General features: G+C 34.6%; 1 protein-coding gene across 1 annotated transcript in view; it reads left to right on the top strand.

Moving 5' to 3' along the window:
• Positions 1 to 10,935: 10,935 nt before the first annotated feature.
• Positions 10,936 to 17,891, top strand: part of LOC138321824 (membrane metallo-endopeptidase-like 1) — a 31,048-nt gene continuing 24,092 nt past the window's right edge. The window contains exon 1 of the mRNA XM_069265813.1: positions 10,936 to 11,710. Within this exon, the coding sequence (XP_069121914.1) occupies positions 11,685 to 11,710 (26 nt within the window). The 5' untranslated portion in view covers positions 10,936 to 11,684. The remainder of the gene's footprint in view (positions 11,711 to 17,891) is intronic.

Below are 17,891 nucleotides of genomic sequence, written 5' to 3'. Positions count from 1 at the left end.
ATGGAATGTAACCAAAATTACCCAGAATCATTCTTGGGGAAATGGGAACAGTGTTTGTATAAATTTTGGCTCTGACCCCCACGGGCAGGAAGGGCGGAGCCCAATAAGGGAAATAGAGGTTAATCCTTTAAATCGATACTAGTCATAGAGTTCTGCATAGAATGTAGCAAAATTTGGCCAGAAACATCCTTAGGGGAAGGGGAACAGAGTTTGTATAAATTTTGGCTCTGACCCTCGGGGGCATGAGGGGCGGGGCCAAATAGGGGAAGAAGAGGTAAATCCTTTAAATCGCTACTAGTCATAGAGTTCTACATGGAATGTAACCAAATTTGGCCAGAAATATCCTTGGGGGAAGGGGAACAGTTGGTATACATTTTGGCTCTGACCCCCAGGGGGCATGAGGGACGGGGCCCAATAGGGGAAATAGAGGTAAATCTTTTAAATCGCTACTAGTCATAGAGTTCTGCATGAAATGTAACCAGGTTTTGCCAGAAACATCCTTGAGGGAAGGGAAACGGAGTTTATATAAATTTTGTTTCTGACGCCCATGAGGCAGAAGTGTTGGGGCCAATAGAGGAAATAGAGGTAAATCCTTTAAATCGCTACTTGTCAGAGTTCTGGATGGATTGTAACTCAATTTGGCCAGAAACATCCTTGGGGGAAGGGGAACAGAGCTTGTATAAATTTTGGTTCTGACCCCCAGGGGACATGAGGGACGGGGCCCGATAGGGGAAACAGAGGTAAATCCTTTAAATCGCAACTAGTCATAGAGTTCTGCATGGAATTTAACCAAATTTGGACAGATACGTACATCCTTAGAGGAATGGGAACATGGTTTGTAAAATTGTTGGCTCTGACCCCTCAGAGGGCAGTAAGAATGTGGCCAAATAGGGGAAAGAGAGGTAAATTCCTTTAAATCGCAACTAGTCATAGAGTTCTACATAGAATGTAACCAAATACGGCCAGAAATATCCTTGGGGTAGGGGAACAGTTTGTATAAATTTTGCCTCGGACCCCCAGGCGGCTTGAGGGACGGGGCCCAATAGGGGAAATGGAGGTAAATCCTTTAAATCGCTACTAGTCATAGAGTTCTACATAGAATGCAACCAAATATAGCCGGAAACATCCTTTAGGGAAGGGGAAGAGACTTTGTTTTAATTTTGGCTTTGACCCCCCAGGGGCAGTAGGGTTGTGGTGCAATAGGGGAAATAGAGGTAAAGCCTTTAAATTGCTACTTGCCATAGAGTTCTGCATATTATATAACCAAATTTGACTAGAAACATCCTTTGGGGAAGGGGAACATTGTTTGTTCATAATTTTGGCTCTGACCCCCTGGAACAGAAAGAATGGGTCAAATAGGGAAATTAGAAGTAAATTTTACATTCCTTCAGAAAAGAAACAATGAACCTGTAATCAGAACATTACTTGGCATCATAATAACTAGGTGAAACTTGACCTCTTGTTTTTTCCAAATTTGGGATTGTGTGTTTTGTCCGCACAATTTGTTTATTTTTTGTTTTTATTTTTCGTGTCGAAATTATCACATTGCAATTTTTTCGTCGCTCAATGTCTATCAACAGTCCTAGGTAGTATTTTTATTATTTTACAGTGTTAGTCGGTTTATAACAGCTTTGGTCGTTAAGGGACATCCTCCGATTTAGTGAACTACGCGATTGGCAGCAGTATTGGATATGCCACTATACTATACTAAAAGACAGTTTACATTTTTCCCTACAAATGACTTTCTGGCATAGTCTTTTTAACTTTAGGTTGCATGCTGTTTTTGGCCACCTTATTATTCCTAATGTGTAACAACGACTATCTCATTACTGACATAATTATCACATGGTCAAGACTGCAGAAATCGATTGTGGTATATGATACAAAAATGACAAATATTTCCAAGTTACACCTTCATAAATTTTGACAGTTCTTAACAAACTAGAACTCTACTAAATGTTCAATTGGGTAACTAATTTAAGGTCCGACACATCTTCGTATCAGTAGTCAATTATTCACTGCGTGTTGAAGTGTAGGTGTTACTCATTAAAACTGATACCGCTACGAACGAGGAACCCGTACGTAACTCAATCCATCATTATTCATCTAGTTGGGATTGGTCCAATGACGAAATTAAATCTACAAAAAAAAAAGAAAAAAAAACACAACAAATTCGTTATTCACATTTATTACCCATAACTTTCATTTCAATGTGTTTTGAGTTCATGTCTAAAAAGTTTTAAAACGTAAGTAATGCTGGCATAATAGCAGGGCCATTATCACAAATAACGCAATGTCGCCTTTAAATATTTTTCAACATAGGAAAAGGAATTGGAAAACCTGTTTCGATATAGGAAATGCGGGTAAGCCTGATACATTCTAGTCCAGTATCAATCCGAATCCGAAATCAAAAGGGGGCTCAAAGAGCAACTTGTGTAGATACTTTGCACACCCATGTCTCCATAGCTACAGAGAAATGGGGTTGTCAAGAAAGACATATTGTAATTCGACTTAAACTTTCCTATAGTTTTATCTAGTTGTTCATTTCCCCGTCGATATATGGTACGAAAATACCAAACAATCTGACATCCCCCGTCGATATATGGTACGAAAATACCAAACAATCTGAGAACAGAGAACAATAAGTGGAGTGATGATATACATGTATCATTGTAACACTTAATGTTTTAGCGATGACTACACGAAATCATCAATGACTAAACATATGGACATAACATGAAAGAATTATCAAAACACAATTTGTACAACTTTCTATAGTTTTTAGAAAACATGAGGAGGATCTGGTGTTCCGGATGAGAAAGCGTCCACTACGTTCATCAACAAGACTACTAACACTATCAAACCATAGCTTGGTTAAGGTCCAACAATACGAACAATTAAGCAAAATAAAAGAGCTGTACACGAGCATTGATGGATTTTGTAAGTCCATGAAAGGCACACTGGTATCTGAATTTTCGATCCTCCTCACACACGCACATATAAATTTTACAAACATGTTTAGAATACAAAAAAGAAATCTAGTGTAGCCAAGGTGATACATGAGTGTAGCATCTGTCTCAAACACATTACGAAAGTTATCACCCGTGAACTGTTAAACTATTTCATTCTTATTTGAGTTTTAAAATCAGGAAAAAGAGCTTTGTCGGCAAAAATACAGTTGAGGTAAACCTGTTTTAAAAGCCTTCATAAATGAAGTTGATGAACAGTTATGTGGATATCTTTATGTGTTTTAAGGAAAAAAGTTACATGGCTTCAGATCTTCAAATATATCAAATGTCTAGGACACTTTATCCTTCCAGCGTGTATTACCGTTATCTTTACGATACAGATACTGCTGACAACGAAAGTCTTCTCAGTCGGTGGTACCGTGAACAAACTGCGGAGTCGCTTTATTATATATCAACAGTGTAACCATATACATATCATAAAGCCAAGACAGAGATACTGCAAAACTAATGCATATCAAAATGTTTGTTGCATTCGAATTAGTTATAACCTCGAAAAAGCATTATAATTGTTAATTTTCCACTAGCTGTTCAGACGTTTCATAATTTAATTTAATTGTAATTTATTTCCAATAAATAACTACTGCAAACCAATGCTTATTTGCGGCTGATTTGTTTTGCGTTTATATGCCTAACGACAATTTCAAAGAGAGTAAGTTTCTCGTTTTCGTGCCTTACGACAATTTCACGGAGAGTTAGTTCGCGTTTTGATGCTTAATGACAATTTCAAGAAGAGTTAGTTTCGAGTTTTCATGCCTAACAACAATTTTACGAAGAGTTTGTTTCGCGTTTTGATACTTACAACATTTTCAAGAAGAGTTTTTTTCGCGTTTTCATGCCTTACGACAATTTTACGAAGAGTTAGTTTCGGGTTTTCATGTCTAACGAATATTTCACGGAAAGTATGTTTCGGGTTTTTCATGCGTTATGAAAAATTCACGGAGAGGTTGTTTCGCGTTTTCATGCTTAATGACGATTTCAAGAAGAGTTAGTTTCGCATTTCGATGCTTAATGACAATTTCACGGAGAGTTTGTTTCGCGTTTCCATGCCTAACGACAATTACACTAAGAAGTAGTTACGCGTTTTCATGCTTAATAACAATTTCGAGAAGAGTTTGTTTCGCATTTTCATGCTTAATGACGATTTCAAGAAGAGTTAGTTTCGCATTTTGATGCTTAATGACAATTACACGAAGAAGTAGTTTCACGTTTTCATGCTTAATAACAATTTCGAGAAAAAAAGTTAGTTTCGCGTTTTAATGTTGAATGACAATTTCAAGAAGAGACAATTTATTTTCGGAAAGTTAAATCGCGTTTATACGATGGCCGAAAACGGACTGACAGAATTGTGTTACTAGTAACACGTTTTCGTCAGCAAAATATGTACGTACAAATTTTGTGTCAAAAACCTATAGTTATAGGGATGCTATAGTAGTACGTTTTCGTCAACAAAATTTGTACGTACATATTTTGTTGACGAAAACCTGTTGTTATGATAGTAGTAGATTTGGCTGTACACGAAATGTGTACACGACAAAAACGTGTAGTTTAGAAATCTACTGAATCCGTATACCAATTAACATTCCTTTTTTCTGTGATTGATCGTTACACGGTCATATGGTGACTTCACTTGATAAAGGCTTTGAAAGGTCAAAACAGTTTTAAGTTTCCTTTCATTATATTGTTGTTTTCAAATGCATGAGGTTAAAAACATATTCAAACTTAATTCTGAAGGTAACCCGGATTGCTATAGTTACCATATTATCAACTACTTATCCATTCATAGTTTATTACATCCCTGCAACTGCGAATCCGCCATATTCGTATGGTAAAAACTAGATATACCACCCGTAGTAGTAAACCTGCATATATCATGATCTTTTTTGTGTATAAATCAGGTAGGAAAAAAAAGGGGGGGAGGCTCAATTTAATCTTGACCGCTATAGTTCTAAGAATAGCACTACAATAAGTCTAAATGGGTTATTACTGAGAACGTCTTATACGTTGTGTATCATGACTCATTGCAGTGAAGTAAACATCGCGTTTTGGTTTTGATGCCCTTATCAGGTAAAGTCACCATATGACCGTGTAAGAATCAATCACAGAAAAAAGGAATGTTAATTGGTATATGGATTCAGTAGATTTCTAAACTACACGTTTTTGTCATGTACACATTTCGTGTACAGCCAAATCTACTACTATCATAACAACAGGTTTTCGTCAACAAAATATGTACGTACAAATTTTGTTGACGAAAACGTACTACTATAGCATCCCTATAACTATAGGTTTTTGACACAAAATTTGTACGTACATATTTTGCTGACGAAAACGTGTTACTAGTAACACAATTCTGTCAGTCCGTTTTCGGCCATCGTACGTTTACATGCCTAACGACAATTTCACGAAGAGTTTGTTTCGCGTTTTCATGCCAGACGACAATTTCACGGAGAATTTGTTTCGCGTTTTCATGCCTGACGATAATTTCACGGAGAGCTTGTTTCGTGTTTTAGGAATATGTGTCCGGCCATCACCGGATATTGAATTGTACTTGTAGCAGTTGAAAATAAATGTTGGATGAAGGCAGACGTCTTTTTGTTTCACTGCACAAGCGAGTCCCTACAACTATCTAGTTTAAGCACGACAGTTGGCTTATAGTTTTCTATATGATATTATATTCCGCATTTCTACTCTGTAACAGTGATTTGTCATTGTAGGTAGATATTGATCCTGGGAGCGGAACGTCATATGTATTCAAAGAAAGCAGTGTTTCGCCCACAAAATATTGACGTCAAATCGACTGATACTATAACTGTTAACTATATAGTTTCCATAAACTACGGAAGGATCATTTAGTGACATCCTAGGGTTTCCGTGGAGTTGAGCTAAACGAATCAGGTTGATGCTTTACCTAGATTGATGGTGGATTTCGAGCATCTCAAAAAGACGCTACTTGAGGGATATCGGCTGGACAATAACTCTACAAACGTGGTCTACACAAAGCGGTTATTGATATAACATATCACATAATCAGTATCATATTTAGTGTTTTGTCCGTGTAATATTTCTGTAGATTAAATCTAAATTAGCTCGTTTGTTGGCTGACTTACTTAATTAGCATCCTATGACAGGTTATCTCTGATGACTTGATGTCAGTAAAAAATGGAGTGGCGTCTAGCCCAAAGGCGTCATCGCACAATAATTAAATGTCCCTTCTCCGAACATTATTTTTTCTCGACTTCACCCGATGGTTACTGGTAGAATGTTTGTTGTCATGTTTTTGTACCAAGACATATATTTTAATATATGACAAACACGAAGTTAAAGATAGTACAGTGTTAAATCAAACATGCCAGTTTGTAATACACACATCTGCCGAGTCTCAAAGTACGAGATATACAATATATAAGATATAACACGACGGAGGATATCAGAGAACACCCTATCTGATGGGACTTTCGTGTAACATCTGTCTCGTATGTAATTTTAAAGATGCTATATTTTCAAAACTAATTTTTATTATAAATATACATATTCAGCTATTACATTTAAAGTGTTGCTGAAAGTTTTTCACGGTATCTCTCCTGTGATAACGTTATCTATTTCGCCAACATACCTAGATATCACCCTGGAAAAGATCCACTGCATTAAACTATATCATAACATATTTAAGTTTTTCTGTATTTAATTTAGAGGAATCTTGCTAAACCTCACGATGCGACGAAAATGGTATGGTATGGAACATTTGTTGTGTATAACCTATGGTGTTTTCTGTACATACATTGCTGTAAAACTACAAATAGTACGACCGCGATATTAGTTTATATAACTTCACCTTTTTGTATTCTTACCCATTAAAATATTTGAAAGATCTATACCACGAAATAAACTACGAAAAACAACCTTCTTTCGCGACTACTTAACCTCGCGATTTTCGTCTCACAACATGTTTTTGAGAACTGAATTTCGTGAATATAAAAAAATAAAGTCTTGTGGACACATTAATAAATTCGCAGGAATAAAATTTCTCCAAGAAATGCGCGGTAGAAAATCTCACGCGATAGAATGTTGGTTTGCCATCTCTATCGTAAACGTTATAATTTAGTTTTGTTGCATAAGGCGACATTCTTCATTTTCGGTAATATTTTTCGATTTTTGAAATGGTTTAAGCTGGAATATAGATTTTAGTTATCGTACCCTTTTCTGGGTTTTATACCATATATATGGTTATAATACCATCTAAGATCTATACGGTATTTTTTTATTTTTCATTAACAACATTTCAGACATTTTTGAAGCATACAAATAATGTATAAGGAATGTTATTGAAATAATAAACATGCATAGGATCGGACTATAAAATGCAAAATTCAATAAGTAAAAACATTTGTGTAAAAACATCGTTGTAATATATCGTTAAATGTGTTCCATATAATTTAGTTTGTATGTAACGACAATAAATGTTTGCGTATTTTTTTTATATTTATACGTAAAAATAGAATTTAAGTTCAATATTTTCTTTGTGTGAAAAATGTATTTGTGCGTAAAACAATACTTGTTTGTATTTTTTTTATTTTTATTTTAGCGTGAACAAATGATTTGTGTGTAAATGCTTTTGTATTTTTGTGTCAATAAGACAAATATATACACGGTTAAACATAGTTATTGTTCAAATAATGAGTAACGTTTTTGGTCTGTGGGCGTTTTGCATCTTTAATTATACACGAAATTAAGTCAACAAGATTTACCTTGGTATATTAATATTTATAGTAATGCTGAGGGCTCATTTTAAGGACGTTTTCGTGGAGATTCAGTTTCTCGACCAAGACTTCTGGAGATTGATTTTACCGGTATTTAATTTGAGATTCCGGTTCTCGACCTAGAGTTTTGGAGTTTGACTTTACCTATATTTGAAATTGGAGATTCAGTTGTTCGACCTAATTGGCGATTCAGTTTCTCGACCTAGACTTCTGAAATTTGACTATACCGGTATTTAATTGGTGATTCAGTTTCTCGACCTAGATTTCTGGAGTTTGACTTTGCCAGTATTTAATTGGTGATTCAGTTTCTCGACCTAGATTTCTGGAGTTTGACTATACCGGTATTTGATTGGAGTGCTGTTTCTCGACTTCCTTAAGGAAGTATGACTTTACCTTTATTTAATTGGAGATTCAATTCTCGACCTAGACTTCTGAAATTTGACTGTACCGGTATTTAATTGGTGGTCAGTTTCTCGACCTAGACTTCTGAAATTTGACTATACCGGTATTAAATTGGTGATTCAGTTTCTCGACCTAGATTTCTGGAGTTTGACTATACCGGTATTTACTTGGAATGCTGTTTCTCGACTTCCCTAATGAAGTTTGACTTTACCTTTATTTAATTGGAGATTCAATTCTCGACCTAGACTTCTGAAATTTGACTATACCGGTATTAAATTGGTGATTCAGTTTCTCGACCTAGATTTCTGGAGTTTGACTATACCGGTATTTACTTGGAATGCTGTTTCTCGACTTCCCTAATGAAGTTTGACTTTACCTTTATTTAATTGGAAATTTAGTTTCTCGACCTAGACTGTACGTGTAGTAGTAGTATATATGTGTAATGGAAGTATATAGTACAACGATCTTGCTAGCCGACTTGAATGAAAGATCCAAAACCGTTCATCGAAGTTTGCTGCTGTACTAAAAAAGACATTGTTTTCTTATAAAACTGGATCGAGGATATTCTGATACATTCGTTTGATACTGACGCTGTCAGACTCCTTTGGATAATTTCAAAGACTTTCAAAACCTCTTAACAGCTCTTAATCACCTTGTATCTTCATTCTCTACTCAGGGACTCCGTGTGCGATGTAAATATCTTGATAAAAGGGTTCCATTTTCTCTCACCGACAAAACTACTATCGTAACAGTTTTTGTTTTATCTTGAATCGCAGCTTTAAAAACCAGCAGCTTGCTAAGTTGTATCTGGGTTTTGAATAGAACGCAGAATGTAACTTTTTGTCATGGGTGATGTTTCTCGTTTATATATTACAACGATTGGAGACTTAATATAGATATAAGATAATCAACAACCAAATACATGTAGGTATACTTGTTTAAAACGCGATGTATTGACAATGCTGCAAAGTAAGGCTGCAGAACGATTTCGAATAATTCAATAATCAATGTGGCATTTGCAATAATGAATTTGTTGATTTAGTATTTGTAGTTCCACAGTTATTGCAAAATTACATCATGACATTTTCACTCAATTCTTTTAAGCAATAAATGTTTTATATATATATAATAATTAATTCTTTCATAACGACAGTATACATATATACATGTGTGTTATAGGACTGTACTATACAGATATTTGCTTTTTTAATTATCAATTTTATTGACATTCATTATTATCAATTGATTATTTGAGATAGATTTCCTGTTTCAAAGTTAACGTTAAGAATACTGTAGGTGATACCAATGAATATCATGCCTCACAAACGAGGTAATGAAAGTTATGTATATATACACCGCACTCATCATTGGGTAAAGGAGGCCTGGACACAAACAATCAAAATTTAAGTGATAGAAATCATTATAAAACAATAACTGTATTCAAGTCTGTATGACAGATAAACTATGGACTGTTTTTTTCCTGATATTATGCGATTTCCTTACTTATTCCCGACAATTTTAGTTACGATCATTTCTAAGTAAACCACAAAGAACAATAAACGTAATGCTATTAAACATTAGTCTCAGAGCTTATCCAGATTTTCTTCATCATTAGTCTTTTTATGACAAATGATGATGTTCAGACTTTTGCAAATGTCAATATTTTTCAGTTTATCGTTGTTTTTCGTTGTTTTTTTGTTCAGTAGGATATGCATAATTCTACTTGTATAAGATTAGAGAGTGAAACATCATTATATACAAAGGTGTTGCCATTGACATTGATTGATTGCATAGTATAAACATGTTTTTCTTATCTCCAGGTTCTTTAACTTTATACAAATATGATTGTATGTGGTTTTTTCCTATTATTTTTTCAACACACTTTCGTGTGGATGATACGGTATAGAAATTATCTGTCAGTTTCGAACAATACCAAAATATACATGAAATTTATCTTTCTTGTCATTCTTTCCAATTTATTCGCACGGATTTAAGTAATCAGAAAATGATTTGGCCATGAATGTACATGTAGCGAAATATAATCCCCTCGAGTAAAAAACAACTATACTGTAATTTTATGGTCATATTTTTTCATCTCATGGAAGGTAGTTTTCTGTTCTTGAAATTCCTAATAATCAAAATTCGTACTCCAACCTTGTTGTGATGACATCATATCTAATTACGAAGTTTGTGCTCTCCATTCACATAGAGAAAAAACATGTTGTTTCTAAATTACAAGTCATCAAGTACACCTAGGTGTGATTCAACATCTCGTAATCGTACATACATATCGATGGCATAGGTAGCCCATGGGATCTCTGCAAAAATAGCCAATGTTATTGTTTAGCTATGTTGTTTGGATAAAGGTAACGTCCACTGTAAATCCAAAGGCAAAGTTATCTACATAGAAAGAAAACGTCATATTCACTATACATAATGTGCTAATGCTAGGGAAAATGAACAATTAATATTTGTTGATTTCTAATATCAAAATTTTCCTTCTCAACGTTCTGAAATGTACAAATAGTTAAAAAAATAGTACCGACATAAATGTTATTAGGTTGTGTAAATTATGTAAAATGCATAATATATTCTGTACGATTTTGTTTTTAACATGTGCTATTCATGAATCGAGTAAATGATTCCCTAGCGATATTTAAGTAGTATTATTTAAATATTGTACACAGGCAATATTTCTTATCATGAATTTCGTGTGAAATTCACGCAAAGTTCACGTGAAGAAAAATTGCCTGTGTAGGAAACTCAAGATTGAAAAATTATGTTTTATAATATCAATATAAAAACTAAAAGAATTTTAATTGGTGTATGCAAGACTGCCTTTTATTTCTCGTTCCGCGCTGCGATAATATATATCTTTTCAACAAACTTAATCTCACGTTTTCATGTCTTTTTGTATCACTGGGATTGAAATTACTGGTATTGACGCTCAAGAAATTCTAATTATTTGGAACATATCTGAAATGGTACCAAAAATTAAAATATGATGATGTAGTATTAATGGTATCTTTCATGGCCAATTACAAGTCAAGTCTATGACGGAGTCCATGATTATATCGTATTGGGGAAAGAATATCGCATACGTTTACCGCCATCAAATTACGTATTGAGTGTTCGCTGTAGCATTAGAGGTACTTTTTATTACGTAAAACTATTTCTGTAAGTAAATAGTGGTGCGACTGATACTATGTTATACCCCCTAGCGTCTATTATCTATATAGACAGTATTAAAGCTTCCTTCCTCCTCCCATTGAGTGGTACGGCTGCTGAGTGGCGGGTCTACACTCACCAGTGATACTCCGGGGGCAGTAGGTAGTACTGGGATAGTACGCAATACCGCAATTTTCTCTTCACTCGTTGGATAAAGCGAAACCGCGTGGGAAAAACTTTTATATTTATTGTGTTTTCATGGATGTGTACTTCACTTGGTTTAGAATTGTTGTAACGTTTTAGTTTAATTGAACTATACAGCAACGCCATGCCACCTGAGAAGTGTGAAGAAAGGTAGGTGTTGATTTCATAATGGATTCAATTTTTTTACAAAATTGTTTTAAAAAATACATGTTCGTAGAGAGTGCAAAAATACATGTTCGTAGAGAGTGCACTCTAGTATTTTTCTGTATACTTTCATTCGGGATTTTGCATTTGGTGCATATGGGTCATTTTGTGTGTAAAACAAAACCCATTCTCATTCCATAAATCATATGCAAATGTCTACTACAAATAAAAGTAGTTACAATTGTTAATACATCTTTATTGTATTAATCTTCACTGTTTCACGTTGAATTTGCCTCTGTCCAGTCGGCATTTATATTGGCTACATGAACAGCCATTTGAACAGCCATCTCCGTTGATCGCTGGCAAGACAATGTGACGTCATAATGCTTATGACGCCATAATGAGCTGATGGCAGTTCATAGACTGATAAATGCCTACTGCTCTTGGTAAGGTTACATAGAAGGGCTGCAGTGAAAATATAGATATATAACTATCAACATTAATTTTATTACTATTTGCAAAGGATTATGTCCTTTCATATAAAACATGTATGGCGAAAAAGGTTTATGTATCCGTATCAGGGTTCGTAATCTTTACTCTCTGATATATGCAATTATTTTGAGATTCGAATTCAGAAAGAAGTTAGAGTTGATGTCTTTGACCGTTATCAAACACAGTATCAAAGACATAGACGTGTGTTAAAATACGATGTTTTTGCAATCTCTCAAAATGGCAGTTTTCAAATGCGCCTGAGTGGCTATAGACTATTCAACAAATGTCTTCTTGATATTTTATAATACTTTGTAAAACACCAATCACAGGTTATACGTTGTTGTAGTTTATTTCATTCCAAACATAAGAAAGTGTAAATAAAATATCATTATGATTATGCGAAATATGCTGTTATGAGAACGGAACTATAGTAGTTAAATCACACCTTGTGGTGAAGCACATGTATCAAACGGGTTATATCCAAAGACTAATACTCAACAGTTCAGGATGGCTATACAGTAGTTTGGCAAAGAAATTAAATAATCATAAAATTCATTTTAATACAAGTACAACATAATATGCAATAAATAAAGTTGTTCATTAATCTAGATTACCACTTAAAGCACTTCATTATTTTGCAATATGTATAAATTTTGAATTGAATAAAATCAGATTCACATAACCCGATGATGGAATATCAGGAGGTATACCATTAATGTTCGCGTGGACGAGAAGTTACACAAAGAAGTATGTGTCGAGGTATATAAAGGTAACGGGGCACCATTACAGATGCGATCTACTTAAGGTTGAGATGTAGACTTACATTGGGAGGGGGTAGATCTGATAAGGAGGATAACCCGACAGCCCTTTGACAACCTAAATAAAACGCTCGTTTCCCAAGATAATCTCTTTTCCGGGCTCATCATTGAACCATTAAATCAGTATTTGCGATTGACGGTTTATTTTTCGGTACATTAATTGAAACGGAATGCTTTACGATAATACTATAGCTAGTCACCGACTTTTATATCTTAGTATGTCAGACATTTTAAAAGAGACTGTTTGTAATTGATATTTGTGTTTTGTAATGAATGATTTATGACTGGTCATCTATTCATCATACAATTGAGCTTGCCATGTATTTCGGCATTTCCATATACTACGTATTCTTCATATAATCACTATACATATTAATCACACATTTTGTATTTTTATTATAATCAACTTCATGTTTATAGTTGTTAGAAACGACTAATGAAGTTAAAAGGATATATGAAAAAACAAAATAAGTAGAGATCTGAAGAATCTAATAGAGCTAAAGAATCAACGAGATCAATAAAAGACTTCATATCCCCATTAAACCAAGCGGAAAAAATCCATTGGATTCTGAGAATCTTGTTTTTAAGGTACGAGTCTTGAGTGTTCTTGGTTACGGAAAGGACCTCAATTGTGTGGTCAATATAGCAATAGCGGTGAAAATCATGTGCTAAACAGCAATCACACTGCCATTTCTCACGATATTTTTACCAAAACTGAGGATTTCGAGTGACAGTTTTTACTTGTACTTCGGTAACATACGGATATCAATCAACATAATGATAACTGGATATTCATGTGCAGATATTTACCGAATATATCTGGATATCTAGATAACTAATATCCTAATTTGTAGATATCTCAGTATAAACTACAACTTGAGTTGACCCATCAATGTAGGATTACATTTGTCGAAAAGATGTATTGTCATCTACAATCTATTTTGCTTTCATCGAAGATGTTTTCATATCAAATATATAGCAAATTCACTATTTGGCAACAGTATTCTGATCTCCTTATTTGATATATTTTATGGCGCTTTTTAAAGAATTTGTCAAATGCATGTCAACTTTTTTTCTTCCGAATCACGTTGGCGTCCATGACCTATATTGTTTGTTGTTTATTACTATCAAGTTGACTAGGGATTTCAACACCATCGTATTATGCCTGCTCCAGTATTTCCCGACGCGATGACTGGTTATGATAACAATGCTAGATAGAGGCCGCAGTAGGCATCAACTTACTCCTTACCACGTGGTTAGGGTTTGCTGTTTACCTGTGGGCTATATTCTGTACCAATTATTTACATACGTATTTGGATTAATGTTACAATTAGCAGATATTTGAAATGGATACGTCACGTCAACAAGTTGTCAGTAACAGCAGTACAAGCTGATGATTACAATTAAACGAAGACATATTTTATTTTGCCATTGGCATTTGGATTTTTTAATTAACGTATTCAAAACTGTAAGTCTAATTTAGTTAATTAGATGTATCCTGGTGTTGGCTACCATCTGTGTACTACAGTCAATTACAAATAATCAATCAGGAAATAAGTATAACGTAATGGCCATTTCGATTGCTACTTCTTTGTACCGTATAAATATGATACTTGATTTTATAGCATCCTACCTATATTAAAGCCACGAAGAATGAACTCTTTATGGTGTCCTTTTGTCATAGAGGGATTTGTTATCTAAGTATACAGTGTTATTTCAATGAAGCGTTTCTACCTATGAAACCAAACTGTACACCCGAGCAAGTCATAATTACACTATAGTGGTACAAGCCGGTCGTCTTACTCTCTGTACTAAGCATGGAAAACAAGCTTTACAAACCTAAGTCTGATTTCTTCTTAGGATAGAACTCAAAGTCATTGTAACGGCGACTATGACGAATTCAAACTATCTCCATTTCAATCGTAAGTATCATCACTTACAATCCAAAATAAATAAAACAATAAATAAACATATGGATACATTATATACTCATGACCTATATGCACTTATTACTCTCTGGCCGACAAAACATTAAAATACCAGGACAAACAGGAGAGAGACTTGTTTAATTACAAAGCATACTTTTGTACAATATCTGATGGTAAGTGGTGTTTTCTTTTCTTCTATCCTTCCATCCAAGTCTGTTTTACCATACTTTTGATCCCTTTACACCACTGGAACTCTAATGTCTTAATATACACGGTCATTACGTACGATACATCCTATCATCTAGGGCGCAGTGAGGTATCGATGATATAGATAGCTGTATTTCCTAGGATGACGCATACTTTTTTCAAAACACTTATGTAGATTGACTGATTTGGCCTGACATGTTACTAAGTCCATCGTACCTGTATCAGGTAGACGTTTGTAGATGTGTAAAGTTTTGCTGATATTTCTTTCCATGTTTTAGTTCGACGATTTTGTGACTGCTATCAGCAATTGTATGAGAAGGAAAAGTGATAGGCATAGATTACGGTAGTGTTCTCACTGTTTTAGTTGGTCACAAATCTGTTTAGCTTATAGTTTTCTGTCTTTGTCATTTCTTACATTATAAACAATCTCTTTAATTACACGTTGTATTTTTTCACTTCTGGGTGGTAAAAAATCTACAGCACCATAGTTTGTGCTACAGTGTATAAAATAGTCTGAGAGTTTTAAGATATTTATAGCTAGTTTGTAACTTTGATCAAACTAAGGATTAGAAATTGTGGAAATTGCGTTGAATCTGTATCCTAAACCAAACAGCAAAGTTCTTACATCATGCAAAGCGAATTACACGGCCCATTTCTACGGACACGAGGCCATGACCCGGCTTTCACTAACATCCTCTATCAGAAACTTTACCTAATTACTTAGTCTCTGTGTATTTGGATCAAGTTCCTTTTTCAAAATACCAATCTGGCAGCAACCACTGGAGCGAGTCACGAATGTTGCGATTCATCCTTCTTTTACCAACGACTGGCACGTGAAAATCATCTTCAGAATTTACCTTCTTAAATCGAAAATTTCCTTCAGATTTTGTCTCTCTTTTATTGTTAACTGATGCCAAATCACAATGCACCACAACAGACATGTGTACTACTGTATGTGCACTTACACACGCACCAACCAGCCAATCAGTTCACGATCATTTTATGTTATATGGCTCAACGTTCAAATCGTTGAAGTCACAAATAATTGGATTGATATGATATAGACGGTAACTTTGAATTGAATTTGCAATTGAAAATGATAGAAAAATTTTATTTTAAGAACTTTTTTAATACACCCGACAAACATCTTTCCGTACCTAATAAAATGAAATTTCTTATCATACCTTTACTGTTGATTGATATGGTAGAGAACGCTTGCTATTCCGGAGCCCCTGATACAGTTATCTTTACAATTGTTGTCTTTTTTAACCCAATTTGGTTAAGGATACTTTAAAAACTTTAAAACATTTTGACTCTAGGAATAAGTAAAATATCCTTATATCGGACCGCGTTATTTTGATTCGTCGCTGATCGGCTGGTGGCTCGGAATAGGAGTTATTGGTTATTTCACGCTTCGGTGACGAAATACCCTAACGACTTTATGATTGATATGGAAAATACATTTTTGTAACAAGGTAAAGACAACAACCACACATCATGTCTTTGGAAAAGTAAACATTCGGTTGTGAAACAACAACAGATGGGGTATGTTTTACACACTATGACATCCGTCAACAGTTAACGGTGTCTGTGGCATGTTTAATGGTGGTATAGCGGGAAACATGGACTTAGATAGAATACCGGTTTGTTTCATATTCTACTAATGCCAAGACGTATCAGTGATATTGTTGTTGTTTTTTTAAATATATTTTTGTGTGTATTTTTTTATTTTGTAATTACATGTATATGTATATCTTTTCCCCACCTTGATACGTTTTGAATAAAATGTTATTGTTAAGCAATATGCATACTGTAGAGAAAAAAAATGAGAATAATAACACCAACACCCCAACAACAGGAATATTCAGTAAGGTTATAATAAAAGAATTTTTTATCAAACCAAACTTGTTTTTTTTAAATAATGACAGAAATGATCCTTAAAGGCCCACCACCTTTCCGAAACGGCTTTTAATTTTTAAAATGGGAATGTAAAACAAGATCGATAATTTTGTAGAGTCCTGAAAATTATTAACTTACCGTTAATACTACATTTATCATCACCTTCTGAACGATTTGATTAAAATAAATAAAATGTTTATTTTCATATCGCGGGTCGTATTATGTTTCCCGCCGTCGTCCTAAATACCGCGCGGCAGTTGACTATCACTGCGCCAGACGGCAAAACAGCGAATTGACTCTCCACTGTTTTCATATATTACGCAGGCAATCTTGCATATGTTTGGTGTCGTAACCTTATTTTAGATCACCGGTATGCATTTTCTGGTGTTATTAATGTTTTTTAAGAAACCTTTATATTTTGCTCCGGAAAGGTAATGGGCCTTTACGGAAACTTATATAGGTTTTCAGAGATAAACAATAATCCATGTTTTATGTAGAATAGCTATACAATAGCTATCCTCTCATTTCATGCTGTAATTGACATCACGTCAGAAATTCTGTCTGCTACCAGGAGGAATCCGTGATGGCCTGGTAAGATCCGCTAGAAGATATGACAGACTGGGTCAGACGTATGTAGTTGGTTTTCACGTGACGCCAGTCACATTATTGTCATTCTCGACCTCAACTGTCCCATTACACGCTCATTTCACGAATTGTTCCTTCTTTTGATCTTTGGAATGGATGCCTAATTCATATCAGAGTTCTTACCCTTTCTCACAGACCGTCTGTCAACAGTATCATTATTACAGAAAACTTGACACATAGTCTTGAAGTCAGCCAACA

Source organism: Argopecten irradians, chromosome 1 (genome assembly GCF_041381155.1).
Source record: "Argopecten irradians isolate NY chromosome 1, Ai_NY, whole genome shotgun sequence".
Lineage (NCBI taxonomy): Eukaryota > Metazoa > Mollusca > Bivalvia > Pectinida > Pectinidae > Argopecten > Argopecten irradians.
This window is presented reverse-complemented; position numbering and strand designations above follow the sequence as displayed.